Raw genomic sequence first — 20,858 nt, forward strand, 5'->3', positions numbered from 1 at the left:
TATTGATCATAGGTATCTAGGAATTTATACTTTTCCTGTATTTTCCATGTTTTTAAATATAAACTTCAAAAAATTCCTTTATGATCCTCTGTATTTCATTGTACTCACTTACAATGAAACTGTAAATTTTTACTTCCAGGTGCACTCATTTGGGCCTTTTCCCTCTCATTAGTTCGGCTTGGTGTTTGCCAATCATACTTTTTCAAAAACCTACTCTTCGTTATCTGCCATTCCTTTAGCTCCTAATGAATGAAATTCATCCATTAATTTCTACCCTGATCATATTCCTGTGATCGTTTGCTTTGGGGCTTGCCTTGTTCCGTTCTTTTCTAAGACATTGAGGCACTTAATCCTATCATTTGATTGAGACACAAAATCCTGTCTAATCTGATCTGTTCATTTTAAATGTAAAGACTTGTAACTATACATTTTTCTAGCTGTATCACAAAAGCTATGTTTTTATGTTTTTATTATTATTTTTAGAAACTTAAAATTCCCTTCCTGATTTTTGTCATTGACCAGGCTCGTATGTTCAAGATGTCCAGTCTCCAGGTGTTGGTGTAGCACCTGTGGCATCTCTTACTCCTGACTTCTTGCCTTATTTTACTACAAGATACAAGAGGTTATTATTTGTTGACAATGGCTTTATGGCTCAGAATGTGATCAGTTTCAGAGAACACTTTATGGACTGCTGAGAAGATAGCAACCTTGGCTGTCCTGTAGATTTGTTAAGTCCATTTGATCTGTGGTGTAGTTGAACTCTGAGATTTCTTCATTGAGGTTTTCGGTTTGAATGACTTCTCTAAAGGGTGGGGTACTAAAATAGCACAGTTACTGTATCAGGCCCTATCCGACCTTTAATGACCTTGGGAGTCCCAGGGTATGATATATGGGTATTTGCAATTTTCTCCATGAATTTTTGCTTTTACTAGTACATAATGGCCTTCTTTATCTATTTTTATTTGGTTTCCAGTGTGCTTATCAGACAACCCAATAACTGCTGGCTTATTTTCCAGTTCTTTTGCTTCAGCCTTTGACTTTAGTCTCCTGGCATCTTTGCCAGGGAGGTGTGTTTCTTGGTGACAACAGCTAGTTGAATCTTGCTCATCTGTATGTCTTTAAGATGAGTTGAGGCCATTTTCTGGCACTCAGGGTTCTTGTTGAGGACGTAACTGTGTTGGTTGGGTTGTTATTGTTCTTTTCTTTCTCCCTGTGAAATTGCAGTTTGCTTAGTTTCCTTGTGTTGGGCCTGAGACATTCCTTCCTAACTCTGTTCACCTTCTTCTCTCTTGAAATTTATCCTTTCCTGAGCTCTCATGCTTGAGGCTTTCTTCCTCTTCAGTGTTTAGGATTCCTTTAAATACCTCCGGCAGGGCTAGCTGGATGATATCCCTATATCTCGACACTCTCAAATTGTTTTTCTCTTTAGAGTAGAGCCTGTCTTTTTCTTAACTTGACAGTTCTTCACACGGTCAGCTTCTAAGCTACCATACTGCCTTAGTTTGTGCTTGCCTTGGATTGTGCTAATTGGTCAGTTTTTAAAAGGTGCCAGTCATTGCAGTATTGGTTGATGGTTTGTTCTGTACGTTCAGAGCATGAAATGGCTTATCCCATGCTTTCCTGTCTGCCTTCTGCTCTCCACAGCTGCCTCGCAGGGCTGTCCCCCATCTGGGAACTGTGCCAGGAGGGGTTCAGGCTCCTTTATTTACATTCTTCCCGGCACCCTAGGGTTGCTCAGTTTTAGGCAGTAGATTAGCTCTCAAGGTGACACTTGGGAAACTTCTCTCTACTCCAGAACACACTCACTGCAAAGTCACTGTATTGGCATGACAGGCAGCTGGAATTTAAGGCCTGGATGGCTATCGTGGCTTGTCATGTGGTCAGGACTGCCATTCTCTTTGGGCCTCCTGTCTTATGTGTTGAGTGAGGTTTCTGCTTCGCCCCTGCTTCTGGGAGCCATGGGGCTGACGCTGCAACGAGCATGGCTGTCTTCCCTTCTTTCTTGCCCTTGCCTGTTTCTCTGCACTCTTCAGCTGCTCTGTCATCGTCACACTCTTACGTTGTTTTTCTCTTTGGCCTCGAGCCTGTCTTTTTTCTTGACATTTCTTCTTCACACGGTCAGCTTCTAGCCTGCCATGTTTTTCACATGGTCAGCTTCTAGCCTGCCATGTTGCCATAGATTTTCAAAAGTTGTCTTTCCATTGGTGTTCTAATTGTTCATGATTGGGAAACTTAGTCTGTGCTGCTGATCTGGAGATGAGGTAATGGCATGTGCTTTGTGTCTTGCCATGTGGCCAGTTTCTCTTGAGCGTGCCATTTGTGCTTGGAAACGGCTCATGCACTGTGCCCAGTGTTCTAAAGTTGTGTGTGAGCACACGCGTGTGCAGGAGCACACCACCTCTCTACCTTTTCTCTTTTCCTTATTGCTTTACCATTGACATCTGTTAGTGTCCTGGAAACTTTGCTCTATAATGGTCAGCTTCTCTATTTCTACATATTCTGCAGTTGTTGCTCCAGATCCAACAGTGGGTTCTTGATAGGCAGCTGTTGGTAATACAGGTAATACACTGTTTTGTCAGGACATGTGTCTTTGAAGGGACCCTTCTCTGATGGTACCCTGGCCTTTTCAGCTTTCTTTAGTTTATATTTGCTATCCCTTCATCTCAGCCTTTTTCTGTGTTTTCTTTTTTTAATGTGTGTGTCTGATAGCTAACATTAAAAAAATCGTATATAGAAGTCTCTATCTATCTATGAGTGCATTTGAAACACTTTTTAATGTGTGTTCTGTTTTTTGTCCAGTTGGTGTTTTAGGTATCTTAGTTCCTTATGCTTTCTTTTGACTAAGTGTTTGGCATCCCCCCCCCCCATATTTCTAACTATTGGAACTTTTTTTCTTTCCAACTGTGCATTTTAACTTTCAATTAATTTTTCTTTTTCTTTTCTTTGTTGTGTTTGTTTGTTTTGAGACGGTCTCAGTATGTAACCTTTGCTATCAAGGAACTCACTATTTAGACCAGGCTGACCTGAAACTTGGAGATCCACCTGCTTCTGACTCCTTAATGCTGGGATTGAAGGTGTGCACACACAACACCTAGCAGCTTTTTCCACTTTTAAAAATTGTGTGTGCATAGGTGTTTTGCCTGATATATGGCTGTTTACTACATGCATGCAGGGCTCATGGAGGCCAGAAGAGGGCGTCGGGTCCTCTGGAAGTAGAGTTACAGACTGTTGTGAGCTGCCCGCGATGTTAGGACTTGGTCCAGGTCCTCTGGGAGAGCAGCAGCAATTTTCTTTCTTTCTTTCTTTCTTTCTTTCTTTCTTTCTTTCTTTCTTTCTTTCTTTCTTTCTTTCTTTCTTTCTTTCTTTCTTTCTTTCTTTCTTTCTTTCTTTCTTTCTTCCTTCCTTCCTTCCTTCCTTCCTTCCTTTCTTCCTTTCTTCCTTTCTTCTTTTTTTTTTTTTTTTTTTCGAGACAGGGTTTCTCTGTGTAGCCCTGGCTGTCCTGGAACTCACTTTGTAGACCAGGCTGGCTTCAAACTCAGAAATCCGCCTACCTCTGCCTCCCGAGTGCTGGGATTAAAGGCTTGTGCCACCATGCCCGGCTAGCAGCAATGTTCTTAAACTGTTAGTCATCTCTCCAGCTCCTTATCTTTTAAGAGTGAGATTGGGGAAGCAAGCACATGCTTGTGCCACAGTGGAGGTCAGAGATCAACTTTTTCCAAAGTCATTTCTCCTTCCACCTTGCTTTGAGGTGGAAGGCCTTTACTGTACCTCTGTTACTGTGCTGTGTGTTCTAGGCTAGGTAGCCTGATCATTCTGGCGGATTCTCCTGTCTCTACCTCCCATCTGTGCTGGGTTTGCCTTATAAGTACATTCATGCCTCTGCATTTGACTTATGTAGGACCTGGGGTCTAAACTCAGGTTGTTAGGGGTTTGGGGCAAGTGCGTTCATTGGGTAAGTCATCCTTCCAGGCTGCATTTTCTATCTTTCTGGCTGGTAATTGTTCCTAACTCATCACTGCCCTGTCCTTTCTGTCATTGCTCTCTTCAGACACAGCAGAAGAGGGCTTCAGATCCCATTACAGATGGTTGTGAGCCACCGTGTGGTTGCTGGGAATTGAACTCAGGACCTCTGGAAGAGCAGTCGGTGCTCTTAACCATTGAGCCATCTCCCCAGCCCCTATTTGCCTCTTTTCTGACTGCAACGTTTCCTCCCAGGGAGATTTGAGTGAAACTTTTCATGTGGTAAGAGCTTTGCAGAGTGGGCAGTTGGGAACAGTTTCCATCTTTCTCATACTTGAGCACTAGCCCCCTCTGAGTACTCAGATCAGCCTTGAGAGGTTTCTCCCTTAGCACTTGGTTAGTATTGGTTTGTTGTCATCTCCCTGTCTAATGTTCACAGTTGGCTCCCCGTTCCTTGGGGGATGTGTTCTCCCTGGAAGCTTTTCATAGTATTTTTTTTTCTAATTTTTCTTTTTCAAAATTTGCTTTGGTGTTTATAAATTTTATGACTGCTCTGAGTACTGTGTGTGTGTTCTTTAGCCACATACTTGAGACTCCAGTGGCTGATTGTTGTTTCTGTGCTCCTTAGGCCCTCTTTAATAAGGTGCATTTCTCAGCTATTTTCCAAAGATGCCCCCCACCTTTTCTCCTGCAGGGGCCCCTGTTGAGCATGTCCTGGCCCCTGGCCAGTGGTCCCTGGCCCCTGTCACCTGTCACCTTGCTGCTGCTGTCACCCTAACCTTGCCCTTACTAATTTTGCTCTTATTAGTTTTGTTGGCATCTTTTCTTTCTTTAACCTGCTCTTTTAGATCGCTGATTTCTTTTGAATCATGTTTGTTTCACCATTTAACGCTCCTGGTAAAGCACAGAATGCAGGTTCAGTGGAACACTCTGTGAGTTTCTGAAAGCTTTATCTATAGAATAGGGACACCCATGCTGATCTATGGGCTTGCTTTTGAGGGTTCAGGATCTAGTCCGTGTGACACATTTGGAGCAGTCCTATTTATAGTAAGCAAAGGCTGACTTTCTCTTTATGTTTGTTTTTCAAGCTAGTACTTCCCACTGGGCCTTTATAACTGAGCGACCCTGCTCATGTTACTAGTTTAAAAAAAAAAAATCCTCCATCCTTTTTAAGGCTGCTCATCTATTTTGGGGACATCTGTCATGTTCGGTGTGTGATCTTAGTTTCCTGTCCATTATCTCCGCTTTTTCTGTCACAGGCTGTCCTGCCTGTTGCCTTTGAGTGGCTCTAGTCCCAAATGTCAAGTTATTGTTTTCTTTGAATACATAATTTTTGGGGGACAGTGCTGTCATCTCCCTTGTATGCCAGTGTTTATAGGTTAGTCTTTATAGGTTATCTCAGTGGTAGAATGTTGCTCAGTGCTGCTCGAAAGCCTCTGTACGTACATATACATACATACACCGGCCATAAGAATTTGATAGAGAAAGGGATGATGGGAAGACTAGAGGGGAAGCCTGGGTTTGTTAGGGTTTAGGGAAGACAGGCAGGGAGAGCTCTGACCTACTACCCTCTCAGCCTGCTTTCCTCTTTGGGCTTTCCCCCACCACACTGGATGCCGCCCCACAGTGCATCTGTACCTCGCACCCAGCCCTGTTTTCTAGTTTCCTCAGTGTGATGCCTCACTGTCGCTGTGGGTACGAGGGGCTGCGGATGCTGCTAGACAGAACAGAGAAGGTCCGTGACCCACGTTGGCCCACACCCACACTGTCTGGTCCGTGCCCTCCACTGGGTACTTACAAACCACCTGCTGCTGATACTTTGTTTCTGAGGCATCAGTGGGTACATGCTGATCTTTTTCTATACAGTGTGCTGCGGGGAGAGCCCAGCTCCCTGAAGGAATGGTGGAGAAGGCTGTGCCAAAGCCCTCCCTGAACTCTCTTGTGGACCTAGGCTTTCTTGTTCTCTGTACATGTCTGCCCGCACACTTTCTATCCAGATGGAGCTTCTTGCCAGTGCCCTGTCTGTTTCTTTAGTCTGTATTTTTTTTTTTCCTTCTCAATTTTATAGACTCTGGGTTAGGAAAGAGACCTAACTATCCCTGTCAGTTCTCCCTTTTCTTGTGGCTAGATGTGTGTATTTTTGTGTGTATACCTATGTATATGTCTCTGTGTGTCTGTGTGTATATACTACATATGTATGTGTGTATAAAGATCTGCATATTCAGAGAGAGAGAGTCTCTGTGTGTGAGGGGGCTTATACATGCCACTGTGCATATTATAGAGGTTAGAGGACAGTTTTGATGAGCTGTCCTGTCCTACCATGTGGATCCTGGGATCCAAACTCAGGTTGTTAGGCTTGGCTGCAAGCACCATTATCTGCTAAGCCATCTCTCTGCCCCTACACCCAGCTTGTTCCCCTCAAGGTTCTGGGGGCTCTGGACCCCAGTCCTCTCTTGTGTGACAAGTGCTTTATCCAATGAGCCATCTCACCAGCTCTCAGAATGCATTTTAAAACTAAAAGGTGATTCCCGTTTTTAGGTAGCTGGGCATCTTAGTTCATCTCCATTTTACTGTAGAGGATTAAGTGAATGAAATAAACTTTCAGGAGAGGAAAATGTTTGAAAGTCAAGATACATTCTCCCATGTTGGGTCCACCAACAGTCTAGGAAGGCTTCCTGTAATGTGGGGTTCTAGTGTTGTGTCAGTGAGTTAACACTTTGCCAGGAAATCTGTCTCTCCTTGGCATTGTCTTGTTTGTGTTTTTTTTTAATGCGACTTGGGGTATTAAACTGTTAGTGTATTCAAAGCGAGTTGGCGTTAGACAGGTGTCAGATGAGGACCGCCTGTCATGGGTAATATAGAACGTGGTGTGGTAGGAAGCACTCAGTAAGTACGTGATATAAAGCAAGTTGTGTTTGTCAGAAAATACGTCTTAGGTGAGTGGTTGTCGGAGGAGCGCCTTTGGACTTTGTTTAGCACTTAACGCTTCTGCTATTTGTTTCTGTCCATGCTGAAGATGCACAGTCATCAAAAGGGATTACTGCCAGAACCCAATCCGGTACAGATTATGAAAAGTTTAAACAATCCTGCCATGTTACAAGTTCTTCTGCAGCCCCAGCTATGTGGACGAGCCATGAAGCCAGGTAAGCACCGTGCATCCTCCTTGAACACAGACTGTCGCATAAGTTGCTCGTGCTGCGTTGTATGTGAGATGTAAAAAAAAATGCATTGTGGGCTAAAATGCTCTTAAGCTTGTATAGCACCTTTCTAGAACTATTAATGATCATTGATCAGTTACGGGAGATGGTACTTCCTCTTGGCTGTTTGGTGGGTACAATCTGGTCTTGTGGTTCTATTTTCTGTACCATTAGGAAAGGTTAAGTGTTAAACCTTCAGTTTAGCTCTTTGTTGCCGAGAACTTCTAAACCCAGTAATATGGCACTCGCCACCCAGCTGTGGTGTGGAAGAACCAAGAGCATGGAGCCTTTCTCTGTAATTGTTCTGGTGGACTTTCCTTGTTGAATATGCAAATCTGTTTCATCTCCATCTTTCTCTGTCCTAAAGAACAAAGTAGTTTCCCTTTGCCACCGCCTTCTGATTACCCAGATCTTTGTTATCGCTGTATGCTGACTACCAACGCTATTTGCTCTTCTTCTTCCGGTATTTCCTTCTGAAACAAACAGCTTTATATACACACGATTTCTGTGTTAGTATTATGGGGAAAATGATGCCTGTATTCAGTGCTAAAGTTTAGGATAAATATATTTAGTGTAAGCATCCTCTGTGTGTTTATTCCAGTTCAGTCCCAACTGGCCTGAAGTCCACTCCCATGCTAAGCAACACAAACCCACAAGTTAAGGGTGCAGTCCTCTGGGTGGCTGCTCCACTCTATACTCTGGCTACAAGTTAAGGATTCTCTCGGCTTTCTGAACCTCTGACCAATCAGCTATACAAATTTGGGAGTCGCCTGGACCCTTCAGTTTGGTAATCTTCTGGAATGTCTTCTAGAATTCAGGAAGCATCATAATTATGATTATAGTTTTAACAGAACGGATCTAACAGGAATAGGCAAATGGAAAACACTCTTGTGCAGGGTCCTCGTGCAGTAGGCCATGGCATGGCAGCGTGGCATTGGGGTGGGAATATTAAAAAAAATATCGTTCCTGACAATTTCACATATGTATATAAAGTATCCTGGTTACTCTCTGCTTTCTTTAACATCCTTCCTGTCCCTGTCACTCACCCCCATCACCACCAGTCCCTTTCCCAAGCTCATGACTTTTTGTTTTATTTTATGACTTGTTTAATCAGGCCACCCATGAGACTCTTGCATTGAGACCATCCATTTGAGCCTGGTGGGGTAACTAACCAATGAGCCCATTGCTGAGGATGGTGAATCTCCTTCCTGAACTGATCAATACCAAACGGTCCAGCAGTGAGGGTGGCTTAGGGTTTTACTGCTGTGAGAAGATACCATGACCAAGGCATCTCTTATAAAGGACATTTAATTGGGGCTGGCTTACAGGTTCAGAGGTTCAGTCTGTTATCATCAAGGCAGGAACATGGCAGCGTTCCGGCAGATGTGGGGCTGGAGTTGCTGAGAGTCGACATCCTCATCCAAAGGCAGACAGAAGACTGTCCTCAGGCAGCTAGGAGGAGCATCTCAAAGTCTACCTCTACAGTGACATACTGACTCACTTCCTCCAACATGACCACACCTCCTCCAACAAGGCCACCTCCTAATAATGCCGCTCTCTGGGCCAAGCATATTCAAACCACCACAGAGGGGTAGGGAGGGCCTCATGAGCCTGTCTTTGTCTGACTGTCGATGGGCCTGTTCTCATGCCAGCCCAGCCCAGGCATCCACAGCTGCTGTGAGACTGTGATTGTCATGGCTGTGTCTTACCCAGGGGATGACATGTCACAGGCCTTTCCTGTCTTCCTGCTCTTAAGTCCTTTCCCCACAATGCTCCCTGAGCCCTAGAGAGGATGGTCTAAATGCCATTTTTAGGGCTGAGCACTGACTAGTCATAAACTGTCAACACTTTGTGAGACCATCCATCTCCACGATGCATCCATCACTGTTCACATGAAAGGGGCCTCTCTAACGACAGCTGAGAGCAGCACCTTTCTGTCGATACAGACATAAATGTTTAGAGGGTAGCCTGACACATTTGCTAAAAAGCTACCCTTGGCTCCCATTCTAGGGCTCCTCATCTCCCTGGCCATGGGTTTTGACCAGCTTTGTGGTATCAGGCATGGATTCCCTCCCGTGCATCAAGTCTCAGGTCTAATCAGAGAACTGTTGGTTACCCCCATCACTGGAGTGTACCCATTGCTCAAGTGGACTTATCTTGCAGGACTATGGAAACTTCGCAGCAGGAACGAGGCTTCAGCTCAGTTCTAGCTTCTTGTTTATGTCATGACTCCAGGCTACATGGATAGTGTGCTTTCTATTTGTCAGGCTAAACAATGACCAAAAGCAACTTGGGGAGGAAAGGGTTACAGGTCCCACTCACAGTTGATCACTGATGGAAGACAGGGCCGGAACCCAAGCAGGAGCCAAGGTGTGGACCACAGAGGAGATGTCTTACTGGTTTGCTCCTCACTACCTTCTCAGCTTGCTTCTTCCTACAACTCAGGACCACCTGCCCAGGGGTGGCATTACCCACACTGGGCTGGGCCTGCCCGCATCAATCCTTGATCAAGAAAACGCCCCACAGGCGTGCCCTTTAAGAGTCTATGGAAGCATTTTCTCAGTTGAGGTTCTGTCTTCCCAGATGATGGTAGTATGTGTCTAGATGACAAGACAAAAACAAAAAACAAACAATAAAACCAAAATACCCAAATCCCTACCTAGCACAAAGGGGCTCCTTACCCTTGGCATTGAGGGTTTTGTTAATAACTCACTGCTTCTAGGAGCCCCTTTTCCTGGTCATGCGGGGTCTTTTTAGGGGTTGGAACTTTAATGGGAGTTTTTCTGGGTGGAAAACAATCCCCCCCAAATGTATTCCATGTACATTTTCTGAATTATCCTTAAAGATTGTGTCCCTAGACATGACACCGTCCTGTAGGCTGGTGTCATCGGCACAGTTTGCAGTAGTCCTTCGTTCCGGTGATCACAGGATTTCTCATGATGCAGTCCAGGGTTGCACTCAGGTTTAAAGATGCACACTGTGCTTTTGGGTCTGTAAGGGAAACATCACCCACACCTTTGGGTTGTGGACATCTTTAGTAATTCGCCCACTATTATTTCTATCTCTCCACTCCAGTTTTATGTTTGCGTCAGTTTGTGGTCATTAGGAATATGGGTTTGTTTTGTTTTGTTTTGTTTTTTAGTTTTTAGTTTTTAATTTTAAAATCATTTGCGTAGGGGTTGAGTACTATACATGCAGAGTGGAGTCACAGTCACAGAAAGCACCATGGTTCCTTCATCACTGAGCCACCTTTCCAGTCCCACGAGTAGGGTTTTTTTGTCTTTTACGTTTAATGTTATTGTCTCTATATTAAGATGTTTTAATATTTACATCGATGGAGCAATTCTTTCCTGGCTTTGTTTGGGTTGGTGAGGGAAGAAGAATACATCTGTGTGTCAGTGAGCCTGCATCGGCTAGAGAATTATGCAGATTCCACTTTGGTATTTTCTTGGACAGTCGTTCGTCGCTAGGGAATTATGTCCTTTCCAAGGCGAGGTCAAAGGCAGTGAAGCTTTGTATTTACATCTGTACCTTTACTATGGGGGGTAGACTCGAGTCGTGGGGTTGACGCACATTTAGGTTGCAGACTTCAGTTGGATCAGCACTCGGGCTCACATGCTTTGTAGAGTACTTTTTAACTGCACCTTGCTGTAGAGTGAGCAGGCATACGTTAACTTGGTGGTGTTTTGTGTTCAGATAGGGACTCGCTACCTCACTGGGAACACAGGCATACCTTAATGTTTGTTCTGTTCCCTGTACATTATGAAAAGTTATAATAACCTTTTCAGTTGTCTGATTTTTTTTAAAAAAAAGATTTACTTATGTATATGAGTGCTCTATCTGGAAGTATACCTGCCGACCAGAAGAGAATGTCAGATCCCATTTCGGATGGTTGTGAGCTACCGTGTGGGTGCTGGGAATTGAACTTGGGACCTCTGGAAGAACAGCTGGTGCTTCTAACCTCTTAGCCACCTCTCCAGCCCTGCTGTGACCTTTTCTGAATGCTACTCTATGATATATCACCATAGTATATACCATTTTTCCATAGTAATAATTAAGTGGAAGTAATCCTCTGTTTTCTATTTCATGGTTCTTTATTCTCTGTATATTATCTATTCTGAAAATATCACTTCCAAAATGTAAGTGGTATTTGGACTCAGACTTATCTATATGTTCAATTTGTTTCTTTAGAGACAAAGTCTCACTGTGTTATTCCTGGCTGGCCTGGAACTTGCTGGGTAGACCAGGCTAGCCTCAAACTCACAGCTATCTGCCTGGCTCTTCCTCCCAAGTGCTAGAATTAAAGACATTCACCACCATGCCCTGTTTTGTAGTCATGTTGCATCTTTTTAGTTTTATAGTGTAAGAATTTCTGTGCATATATTATCTTCTCTAAAGGATTTTCCACAAGGTCTTTGAGGATGAGGGTTGCATCTTTACCCTTGCCCTTCCTTCTGACAAAAGTCTCCCAAACTCATGACACAAAGAAGGCTGAAGCAATGGCTCGCTGATTAATAGCACTTGTTGTTCTTGCTGAGGACAGAGGTTCGGTTCCCAACACCCACATGGTGGTAACTTGATGCTCCAGGGAATCCCACACCCTCTTCTGTCTTCTTGGGCATCAGTCACTCACATGGTGCATATACATATGTGCAGGCAGAACACCCACACAGAGTGTAAAGAGCCAATGAGCAGCAGCCAAGGCCTCTGCTAGAGATGGGCAAGCCTGTGCTTGGTGCTTGACACTAAAAGACAGAAAGCACTGGAATTCGAAAGCAACTTCCAGGATCGAATGCCAGGAGATGCTGAAACTTCCCGTGTGGGTTAAAGGGTGTAAAAGAAATGTTTTTGGAACATGTATTTTGAATTTCTTGTCACGTGGTTACAGTTTTGTGTTGATTGACTGATCTTCTCTATAGTTCTCGGAGTCGCACCCAGCTTATCTCACCTGCTGAGTCCGTCCCTCCCCTCCGCCATTTTACACTTCAGTAAAGCACAGCAGGTGCGTACATGGGTGACACTGGGGACTGACGGTTTGGAGTGGACACTTCCATCTCTCCCAACCCCTCAAGACAGAATCTTGTGGAGCTCAGGATGACCTTGAATTTCTAATTCTCCTGCATCCATCCCCCAAGGGCTGGAATTTACCAGTGTGCCAGACCTCATCAAGAAGTTAATTGAGCATTTTGCCTTTAAAAAACTATCCTGCCTGCCTTGCATCCTTTGCTGTCTAGGGATTGTTCTAGAGTTTATTGATGCAGGTGCCCTCCTGCTGACCTACGCCTCCAGATTTCTTTCGATTTTGATAGTTTTGCTCTAGTTGCTAAGGCTGGCCTTGAACTCATATTGTAGGCAGGTAGACCATTGAATGTGGCATCCTCCTGCCTCAGCCTCCTGAGAAGCTGGAATTGTAGGACTGTGCAGCTAGAGCTCGAAGAGAGCATCGTTACAATGGCTGCATATAGTCACAAGGGGAATGTGCATAATCCTGCCAGTGACAGACAGCAGCACAGATAGATCAACCTGCCAACTCCTGCTTGCAGAGGATTAAGAGCGGAATACTTATTTTGTGATATATTTTTGCTAGATAATGAATAGGTTTTTCTCTCTCTTTGTGTGTGGTGGGGGCAGGCCAAGAGAGGCAGCATGCATGCCATGGGTGTACACGTGGAGGTTAGAGGGCAGCCGTGGGTGCCAGCCCTTGCCCTCTACCTTGTTTGAGGCAGGGTATATTTGCTGCTACACATGCCAGAGTAGCAGGCTCTCAGGTTTATTTCTCTTCTCCACCCCACCTCACCCCCCCCCATTTCCCCAGTCTCTGTTTCAAAGAATATGCACACTTGAGTCGGATATGATGCCTTGGACCTGTAATCCCAACACTGGGGAAGCCAAGGCTGGAGGATTACTGTATTTGAGACTAGTCAGGGCTACATAAAATTCCAGGCCAGCCTGGCTCCAGAGTGAGATTCTGTCTCAGAACATCAGTCAACACCCAGCAACAAAACAGTAAGGAAAGCAGATACTAATTATAATCAAGTATACGCAGTGATAGGAAAGAGGTTTAGGTCATTGGTTATATCCTATTAGGACAGTGGTTCTCAGGGATTCAGATCATTGGTTAGGAAGTGGTTCTCAGGCTGGAGGTTGCAACCCCTTTGAGGGTCACATGACCCTTTCACAGGAGTTGCATATCAAATATCCTATCAGATATTTACATTATGATTCATAACAATCATATGTACATTCTGATTCATTATGGTCAGATATGTACACTATGATTCATAACAGTAAAATTACAGTTATGAAGTAGCAATGAAATAATTTCATGGTGAGAGGTCACCACAACATCAAGAACTGTATTAAAGGGTCGAAGCCTTAGGAAGGTTGAGAGCCACCGTGTTAGGAGAAAGGCCAGAAGTGTAGCGTTAGCTTTTAAGGCCTGCAAGTGCCTCTGTCCAGCACTCATTGCATCTGACTGTCCCAGAAGGACCTGCTCACTCCTCCAGGGTCCATCTCCAGGGCTGTCCTTTCACCACACTGACCCAGACTTCCCCTCAACAGCCTTCCGACCGCAGAACACACGTTAGGTCCTCAAGAGAGTTTCCTTTGACTCTCTAATCTAAATGAGATTCCCCAGTGTGTGTCCACGTATCTGTGTGCAGTTTTCCTCATAGAACTGCCATTGGAATTGGGTTTGTTTTTTTATTTTTAGTCTCCTTTCCTGGAGTATGATACACAGGGGCAAATCTTACTGCATTTCTCACTAGGGAGCACATTATCCTATTCGTAAAAAAGGCACATCAAGTCTTGTCAAGTGATTAAATCAATAAATAAATTCATATCCCCCCCATCATTAAAGCCAGGAAGGGGGTGAGGGGAAGAACAGGTTAACTAAGGATGTGGAATGGGTCTCCTAACTGCATATTCCAGGATATTCCCTGAGGGTGAAAGTAGATTAATACAAATTATGAAGGGTTTTTTTCTTTTCAAGGCAGTGTTTCTCTATAGCCCTGGCTGGACTTGAACTCAGAGATCTGCTTGCTGGGATTTAAGGCATGCACTAACCACCTGGCTCAGAAGTGCTTTCTTTTTCAGCCTAACTTGAGAATTGAACTGTTTTTTTCAAATTTTTTATTAGATATTTTCTTCATTTACATTTCAAATGCTATCCCGAAAGTCCCCTATACCTTCCCGAGAATTGAGCTTTAACATGGGTTGATTATAGAACAAGTTACTCTTCTGACTGTGACTTGGGGTCTCATTAATTCCACAGAGCTCAGCTGTGGGTAATACGTCGTCCTTAATCCTTCAGAACCTGTCTCCCTTGCCCTTGATACAGCAACAGTTGATGAAGTTTGACAATGCCCACACTAACAATGTAAGTATTTCATCCTTTTATAGACTCAGCCCGTTGGTGAAATGGTGTCATTTCACACGTGTAACCGTCTTCACTAGGGTCTGTTTGTTTTTTGTTTGTTTGTTTGTTTGTTTTGCCCACCATGGGAAACTGTCTTCCTCTCTCCCCTTTTGTAGAAGCCTGGCTTGCTGGGAGAGCCTCCTGCCATGGTACTGCAGCCTGCTCTGGCAATAGGGCCACCGCTTCCACTGAAAACGGACCTGGGACACCATGGCGAAGCACACAAAAGTAAATAACCCATTTACCAAGAAGTCCTTACGTGGTCAGCATCGAGGCTTGGAGATAGCTTACCTGTATTCCTCTCTTTCTCATAGGATAATTAAATTTGAATCTTGGTCATTTAAAATGTAAAGAGCCCCGTTGCCACATCTGGGTTTGATATTGATATGTTGTTAATGGGTTTGCCTCCATGCCAAGAAGAGACGGTCCCTGCTGGGTGGACTTTAATATTTTATGCAGGTTCACAGCAGCGCCAGGAGAAGACACCGCTCCATCTGCCGCTGACATGCTGCCCATTGGACTCACGGCACATTACTCTTGTCTGCATTTCAATCTCACTGAAGAAAGGAGCCCCCAGCTCGTATAAAAGGAAGAGCTAGCATTTGTAAAATTAAGTCCTGTTGACTTGGATCCTTTTCAAATTATATCTTTAAATTAGTACTTGGAAGAAAAGTAACATATACGCTCTGACCACGTGAGAGGCAGAACATTTTTACTTTAGAAAAATAGAAGTATACCAGAGATTTTGATTTGATTGTAATTAAGGAAAGCACATCCAGGTGGAAGCGTATTGAAGCTCGATGTAAACAACTCCATGATGATTTCAGTTCTGCAAACAGACGTCACACCTTAGTCTCTTACATCAAAGCCCAGCTCATCCAGGGACCAAATGACTCAGTCAGTTCTGACTGTTGAAGTTGACCAGGCAATGCTTAAATTGCCAAAACTTTCCTTGGTAGGATGGGAGCCTGTCATTTTGAAAAACTTTGACTTTCTATGACTAAAAACTAAGAAAATGTTTATTCCCCATATTAATGTTAGGTCATACCCAGTTTGCTATCTCCTGTGCTATTTTAAGAGCACTGACAATTCGCTGTCTAAATAAATAGATCCTAAAAGATAGAGGAGTCAAAGCAAGGACTCTGCCGGCTATCAAGCCTGTTTAGAGAGTAAGAAGGAAACGTTACATCAAAATTTTAATTTTTTCTTGGCTTCTTGTTTGATAAGCTTTTGTTTTGTGTTAATTTTTGTTTGTTCCTTTTTTGAGACAGGGTCTCACGTTGCCCAGGCTGGTCTTGAATTTATGAGTTTAGGTGATCTTCTCGCCTTAGCTTCAGCATAGTTGAGAGCACATGCTACCACGCCTGGCTGACTTTATTTTTATTTTATTTTAATTTTAAAATTACATTGACTGGTCGGTTGGGGGAGGGCAGGACACACTATGCCATGCTGTGGTATGCCGGAGGTATATGGAAGACAACTTGTGGGGGCTGCTGGTTCTCTCCGACCCTGTAGATCTCAGGATTTAAACCCAAGCTGGGGCAAACCACCTCTCTGTAGTAAGCCGTCTCAGCATTCCCGACTTGAGGATTTTTAAAATAAAAAAGCATACCTCATTTTCCTATGAAAATTTTTAATCATTTCAGGGTTTTCCTTCTTATAAATAAAAACGCATAACGTTTGTTGATTTAGTGTTTATTCCTGACTGTTAACTTCAAGGGCAACGCTAGTATTTAAATACCAGATTTTTCCACTTAAAAATAGGATTAATTTCTGTGCTTAAATCCTCAAGCCACTGCCGAGTGCACGTGGCCAGTATTAAAGAAAGACACTGCAGTCAAGCTGAGAAGAGATGGGTGTGGCCAGAGCCCAAGGGCGGATGAAGGCCTGCTTTCCAGGCTTGCTGCCGAATCCAAATTAACCTTAGGAAATGCTGAAGATCTCTTCAGTCACTCTCTCCAAATATGGAAGCATGCAAATTGCGATGATTGGGCATTTTTAAGTACTGGTATTATTTAAATGTCAAAAGGATATATAAGTTCTTAAAATAATAACTAAAATGTATCATTAAGATATAATATCGAGGTTATCATAGAAATTATTGAAAATTTAAAAAACACGACTACTGTCAATTTTTGCTTTCTCATGGATTTATCACTCTGACCTCACCTGTTGGATGTCACAGACCTCTAATAGGTACAGAAAGGACTACTGGGTCTTGTGTAACCGGGGTTCTTTTGCCTCTCTGGTTCATTCATTACAGCGTCTAACCTGATTCCACCTCAGACGACACTGGCAGCCGGGCTGGGCATGCTGCCGTTCTTCTCAAACCAGCTCCCTGCTGGACAAGCCGGCCCGGGGCGTGGGACCACTCAAGAGAAACAGTCAGCCTCTGTGAGCATCAGCGAAGCTAGCTTCTCAGGGTCGCAGCATTACCTGCAGACCTTCCCAGGCCTTCCTACTGGAGGCCCGCTGACAGGCAACCAGAAGGCACTGCAGAGCCAGCCAAAAGGCACAGAGGTAGGTTGAAAGGCAAGGGACACATACAGAAAAATGGGTACCCCCATGGCTGCCTTTCCACTGTTAGTCCCTGAACTGTGACATTATCCTGTCTCATCCAATTACTTGTGTTTGGTGACTGTCCCCAGTGGTTTCAGCTCCTTCAAAGCTGTGGTTCCAGTTGAGACTTGAGCTACTGTGCATTTGTTAAGGGTTGAATTTCTTACTCAGTGGAACGTTACCTGGAGCATAGCAAGCATTCAGCAAACATAAACTGAATGAATGAGTACATCGCCATATGATAGACATGCCACAAGCCAAGTGAATGAAGATGTCTAAGATGGGTTCTGATGTCCAAACACAGTAGTATTGCCAGGAAAGCATCAGGAACTAAAGGAGCTGTGGCTCTCAGATACAGAAATAAGCACTCAGCATTACATTTTCCCTCTTCCTTTCTTTTTTAAAAAAAGATTTATTTATTTTGTGTATATGAGTATACTGTCGCTGTCTTCAGACACACCAGAAGAGGGCATCAGATCCCATTACGGATGGTTGTGAGCCACCATGTGGTTGCTGGGAATTGAACTCAAGACCTCTAGAGGAGCAGTCAGTGCTCTTAACCACTGAGCCATCTCTCCAGCCTAGGATTATACTTTCTTTACCATGCTTTTTTTTTTTTTTTTATCAGATTGAAAAGGAAACTAAGCTACTTAGCTTTATCTTACCTCTAACAACCAGGACAGTGGTTTAAAGTCTTTGATCAGAGAGTAAAGAGTAAGAGGCAGATGAAGAGCGGATAGAGCTGGTATTTTCAGTGTCCTGTCTCACACTCTCATGCAAGAGTCAACACGTGAGCTCTTCCTTTCCTTGGCATTACTTTCAGGACTAGAGATGAATAATAAACTTCACTGTGTCATTTCGGTCTGGCCACATGACAGGAAATTTAAATTTTATAGTAATTGATAAACCGTAGTTCTAGAGCTAAGATGGGGAATTGGGTTGGTTGGTTTGTTTGTTTGTTTGTCTTTTCTTGGAAAGATTAATTCTTTTAAGATCAAGTGAGATGATACAAGATGCTTTGAGCTCTACTTCACTTGTAGGATTCTGTGGTTAGCGTGCACCATTTATCCTTTTATTGGGGAGGTGGAGACAGGCTCTGTCTAGCCTTGCTTGTCCTTGAGCTTGCAACGTCGGCCAGGCTGATCACAAACTCAGAGAGCCACTGCCTCTGTCTCCTGAGAGCTGGGATGGAAGGTCTGCACCGCCCATCTAGCAGAGCCCACAGATGATCACACCCTACAAGATACATTGAAGAATAAATCCTCCTGCATTTTTAACTGTAGTAAATATTTTAAGTAAGCACATATTGACTGTGTGAAATGAAAGATTCTGTCGTGACGTTTCCACGTGTGCGTGTGACGTACCCTGACCCCCTCCTTCCTCTCTCTTACCTGCTCACGAAGCACCCTGTCTTTTGTTTTTTTTGGTGACTAGGCTGCCTCTAAGAATCAGACTTCACTCTTGGGAGAACCACCAAAAGAGATCCGGCTCAGTAAAAATCCATATTTGAATTTGGCAAGTGTGCTACCCAGTGTGTGCCTATGTAAGTGAGCCTGCGGGCAGCCGTGAGTCCCCCTGAAGACGCTCTGAAATGACTTTTACTTTCATCCTAACTGAGTGCAAGGTCATGATGCCTAGTGACAAAACTAATTGAAGAAAAAAAAAAGAAAATAAAAGACTTTAAAAACCTATTAAGGGCAAAATAATTTTTTTCAATTATAATGAAGTCACAATAGGAAATAATGACGACAACAAATTGTTTGAAGCACCGTAGTCATTTACCGTGTGGGTAGAATCATTCTAAACTGGAGATGAAAGCGTCTCAATGACACTAGCAAATGCATCCACACATCCCAGATGTGACTACCAGTCAGCAGAAATGGCAGCCACTAGGTCTTCAGTTAGCATGAATTAACTTACTCAAAAACAGAAATGAAAAACTGAAGAACACATTAATGCTGTCCAGCAGGGAGAGGCTGAATACACAGGATGGAACACTGTGATGTTGAAAAAGGAGAAGTTGTCTACGTCACTCCTTTATGAAGCCGTCCGTAAAGCTGAGCTTTAAATCCGGAAAGTAAAAATGAGCAGCACATGACTGTGGCTGTTATCAAAGCTATGATCTGTGTAAATGCAGAATGTAAACCTGGGGAAGTTGTGAATGCATAGAGAGGAGTCTAATTTTTAATATACATTTTTGGCGTTATAAGTTAAGTATTCTAGTATACCTGGAGCATACTGATCTCGCCTAAAAATGGGCATTCACAACTATTGCCTCAATGAGGCTGTTTAATATGCGTTTTATGTGCCTTCATGTAGAACACTGGTTCTCAGCCTGTGGGTTGTGACCTATTTGGGGATCGCATATCAGATATTTATACTACACTTCATAATAGTAGCAAAATTACAGTTATGAAGTAGCAATGAAATAATTTTATGGTTGGGGGTCACCACAACTTGTATTGAAGTGTCACAGCGTTAGGAAGGGTGAGAAGCACTGTTGTAGAGTCTGCCTATGGGACTGGGTATATAGTTTAGTGGTAGAATGCCTAACTAGCTTTCTTGAGGCTCTGGTATCAGATCTCAGTACAGAAAAAGAATAGAATATCTATATTATTATATATTTATACTTTCATATATAATACATACATAAATTTTAGAGGTTTCTATCATAATTATTTTACCTCTATAGCTGGCTTCCATTTTCAGTTGCTGAAATGAAGGAAATGATATATATATTCCTCCTGGAGAAAATAAACACAAATACGTGTTGGCAACCTATTTGAAACAGGCTGAGTTAATGCGCTTTGTCCTGTTTGTAATTTAACAAATCACCAAGTGGTCTTGCTTTCCCCTCTAGCCACTGCAGGTAAAGGCATGCCTCCGAAGACTGGAATTGCGAGCAGCATTCTGGATGCGATCTCTCAGGGAAGCGAATCCCAGCATGCACTGGAGAAGTGCATTGCCTATTCTCCATCTTTCGAGGATTATGCCCAGGTAAATGACGCACGGATCAGAACAGTACAGGGAGAAACTGGCCCAAGTCTACACTGAGGCTCATGTTGGTCATGTTTAGATCATGTTGGTCATGTTTAGATCATGTTGGTCATGTTTAGATCATGACAGCTTTAGTTGTGAGAACACACAGAATGATCTCTCATCATTGGAAATTTGGGGGTAGGTTCAAGAAATTGTTTTAATATTTTTTTACACCAAGTATTTACCTCTTACAGTTTTTCTAGTGGTCCTCAAATGACATCCATCCTACCATCTGTTTTTTGGTTGCACATAGCCACATCCGTTCATTTATATATTTTCCATAATGCTATCATACCCAAGGCAATAGACCTACATGGCTTACAAAGTTAAATATTTACTACCTGACTCTTTCCTGAGAATTCTGCTGCCCTCTGTTTTACGTTGAGTGCGGTCCTTTAAAAATCAAGAAAAAAACCCATCCATGCCTGATCATTGCTTAAGAGATGTAGAAAACGTTCCCACGGACAGGTATTCCTATACTAACTCTAGTGGGGTGTTTGATTTGGGGGGACAGAGTCTCACTAGAAAAACCGGGCTGGCTGTCCTTAAACTCACAGTGCCTCAGCCTCCTGAGTGCTGGGTTTGTGTGTGTATGCACCACTACGCCCAGCTGTATACCAGAGTCATAGCATAACAGAGGAACCAACCCTCAGGATCTATAGGATGTTCCTTCCAGGGCGCCATGG

At 43.5% G+C, this 20,858-nt stretch overlaps 1 protein-coding gene across 1 annotated transcript in view; it reads left to right on the top strand.

The window, feature by feature from the left end:
• Positions 1-20,858, top strand: part of Raver2 (ribonucleoprotein, PTB binding 2) — an 81,697-nt gene that overhangs the window by 48,139 nt on the left and 12,700 nt on the right. Inside the window, exons 5-11 of the mRNA XM_021161577.2 lie at positions 6,977-7,103; positions 12,077-12,159; positions 14,431-14,535; positions 14,691-14,802; positions 16,838-17,094; positions 18,568-18,676; positions 19,994-20,130. Of these exons, the coding sequence (XP_021017236.1) occupies positions 6,977-7,103; positions 12,077-12,159; positions 14,431-14,535; positions 14,691-14,802; positions 16,838-17,094; positions 18,568-18,676; positions 19,994-20,130 (930 nt within the window). The remainder of the gene's footprint in view (positions 1-6,976; positions 7,104-12,076; positions 12,160-14,430; positions 14,536-14,690; positions 14,803-16,837; positions 17,095-18,567; positions 18,677-19,993; positions 20,131-20,858) is intronic.

The sequence above is a fragment of the Mus caroli genome, chromosome 4 (genome assembly GCF_900094665.2).
Source record: "Mus caroli chromosome 4, CAROLI_EIJ_v1.1, whole genome shotgun sequence".
NCBI lineage: Eukaryota > Metazoa > Chordata > Mammalia > Rodentia > Muridae > Mus > Mus caroli.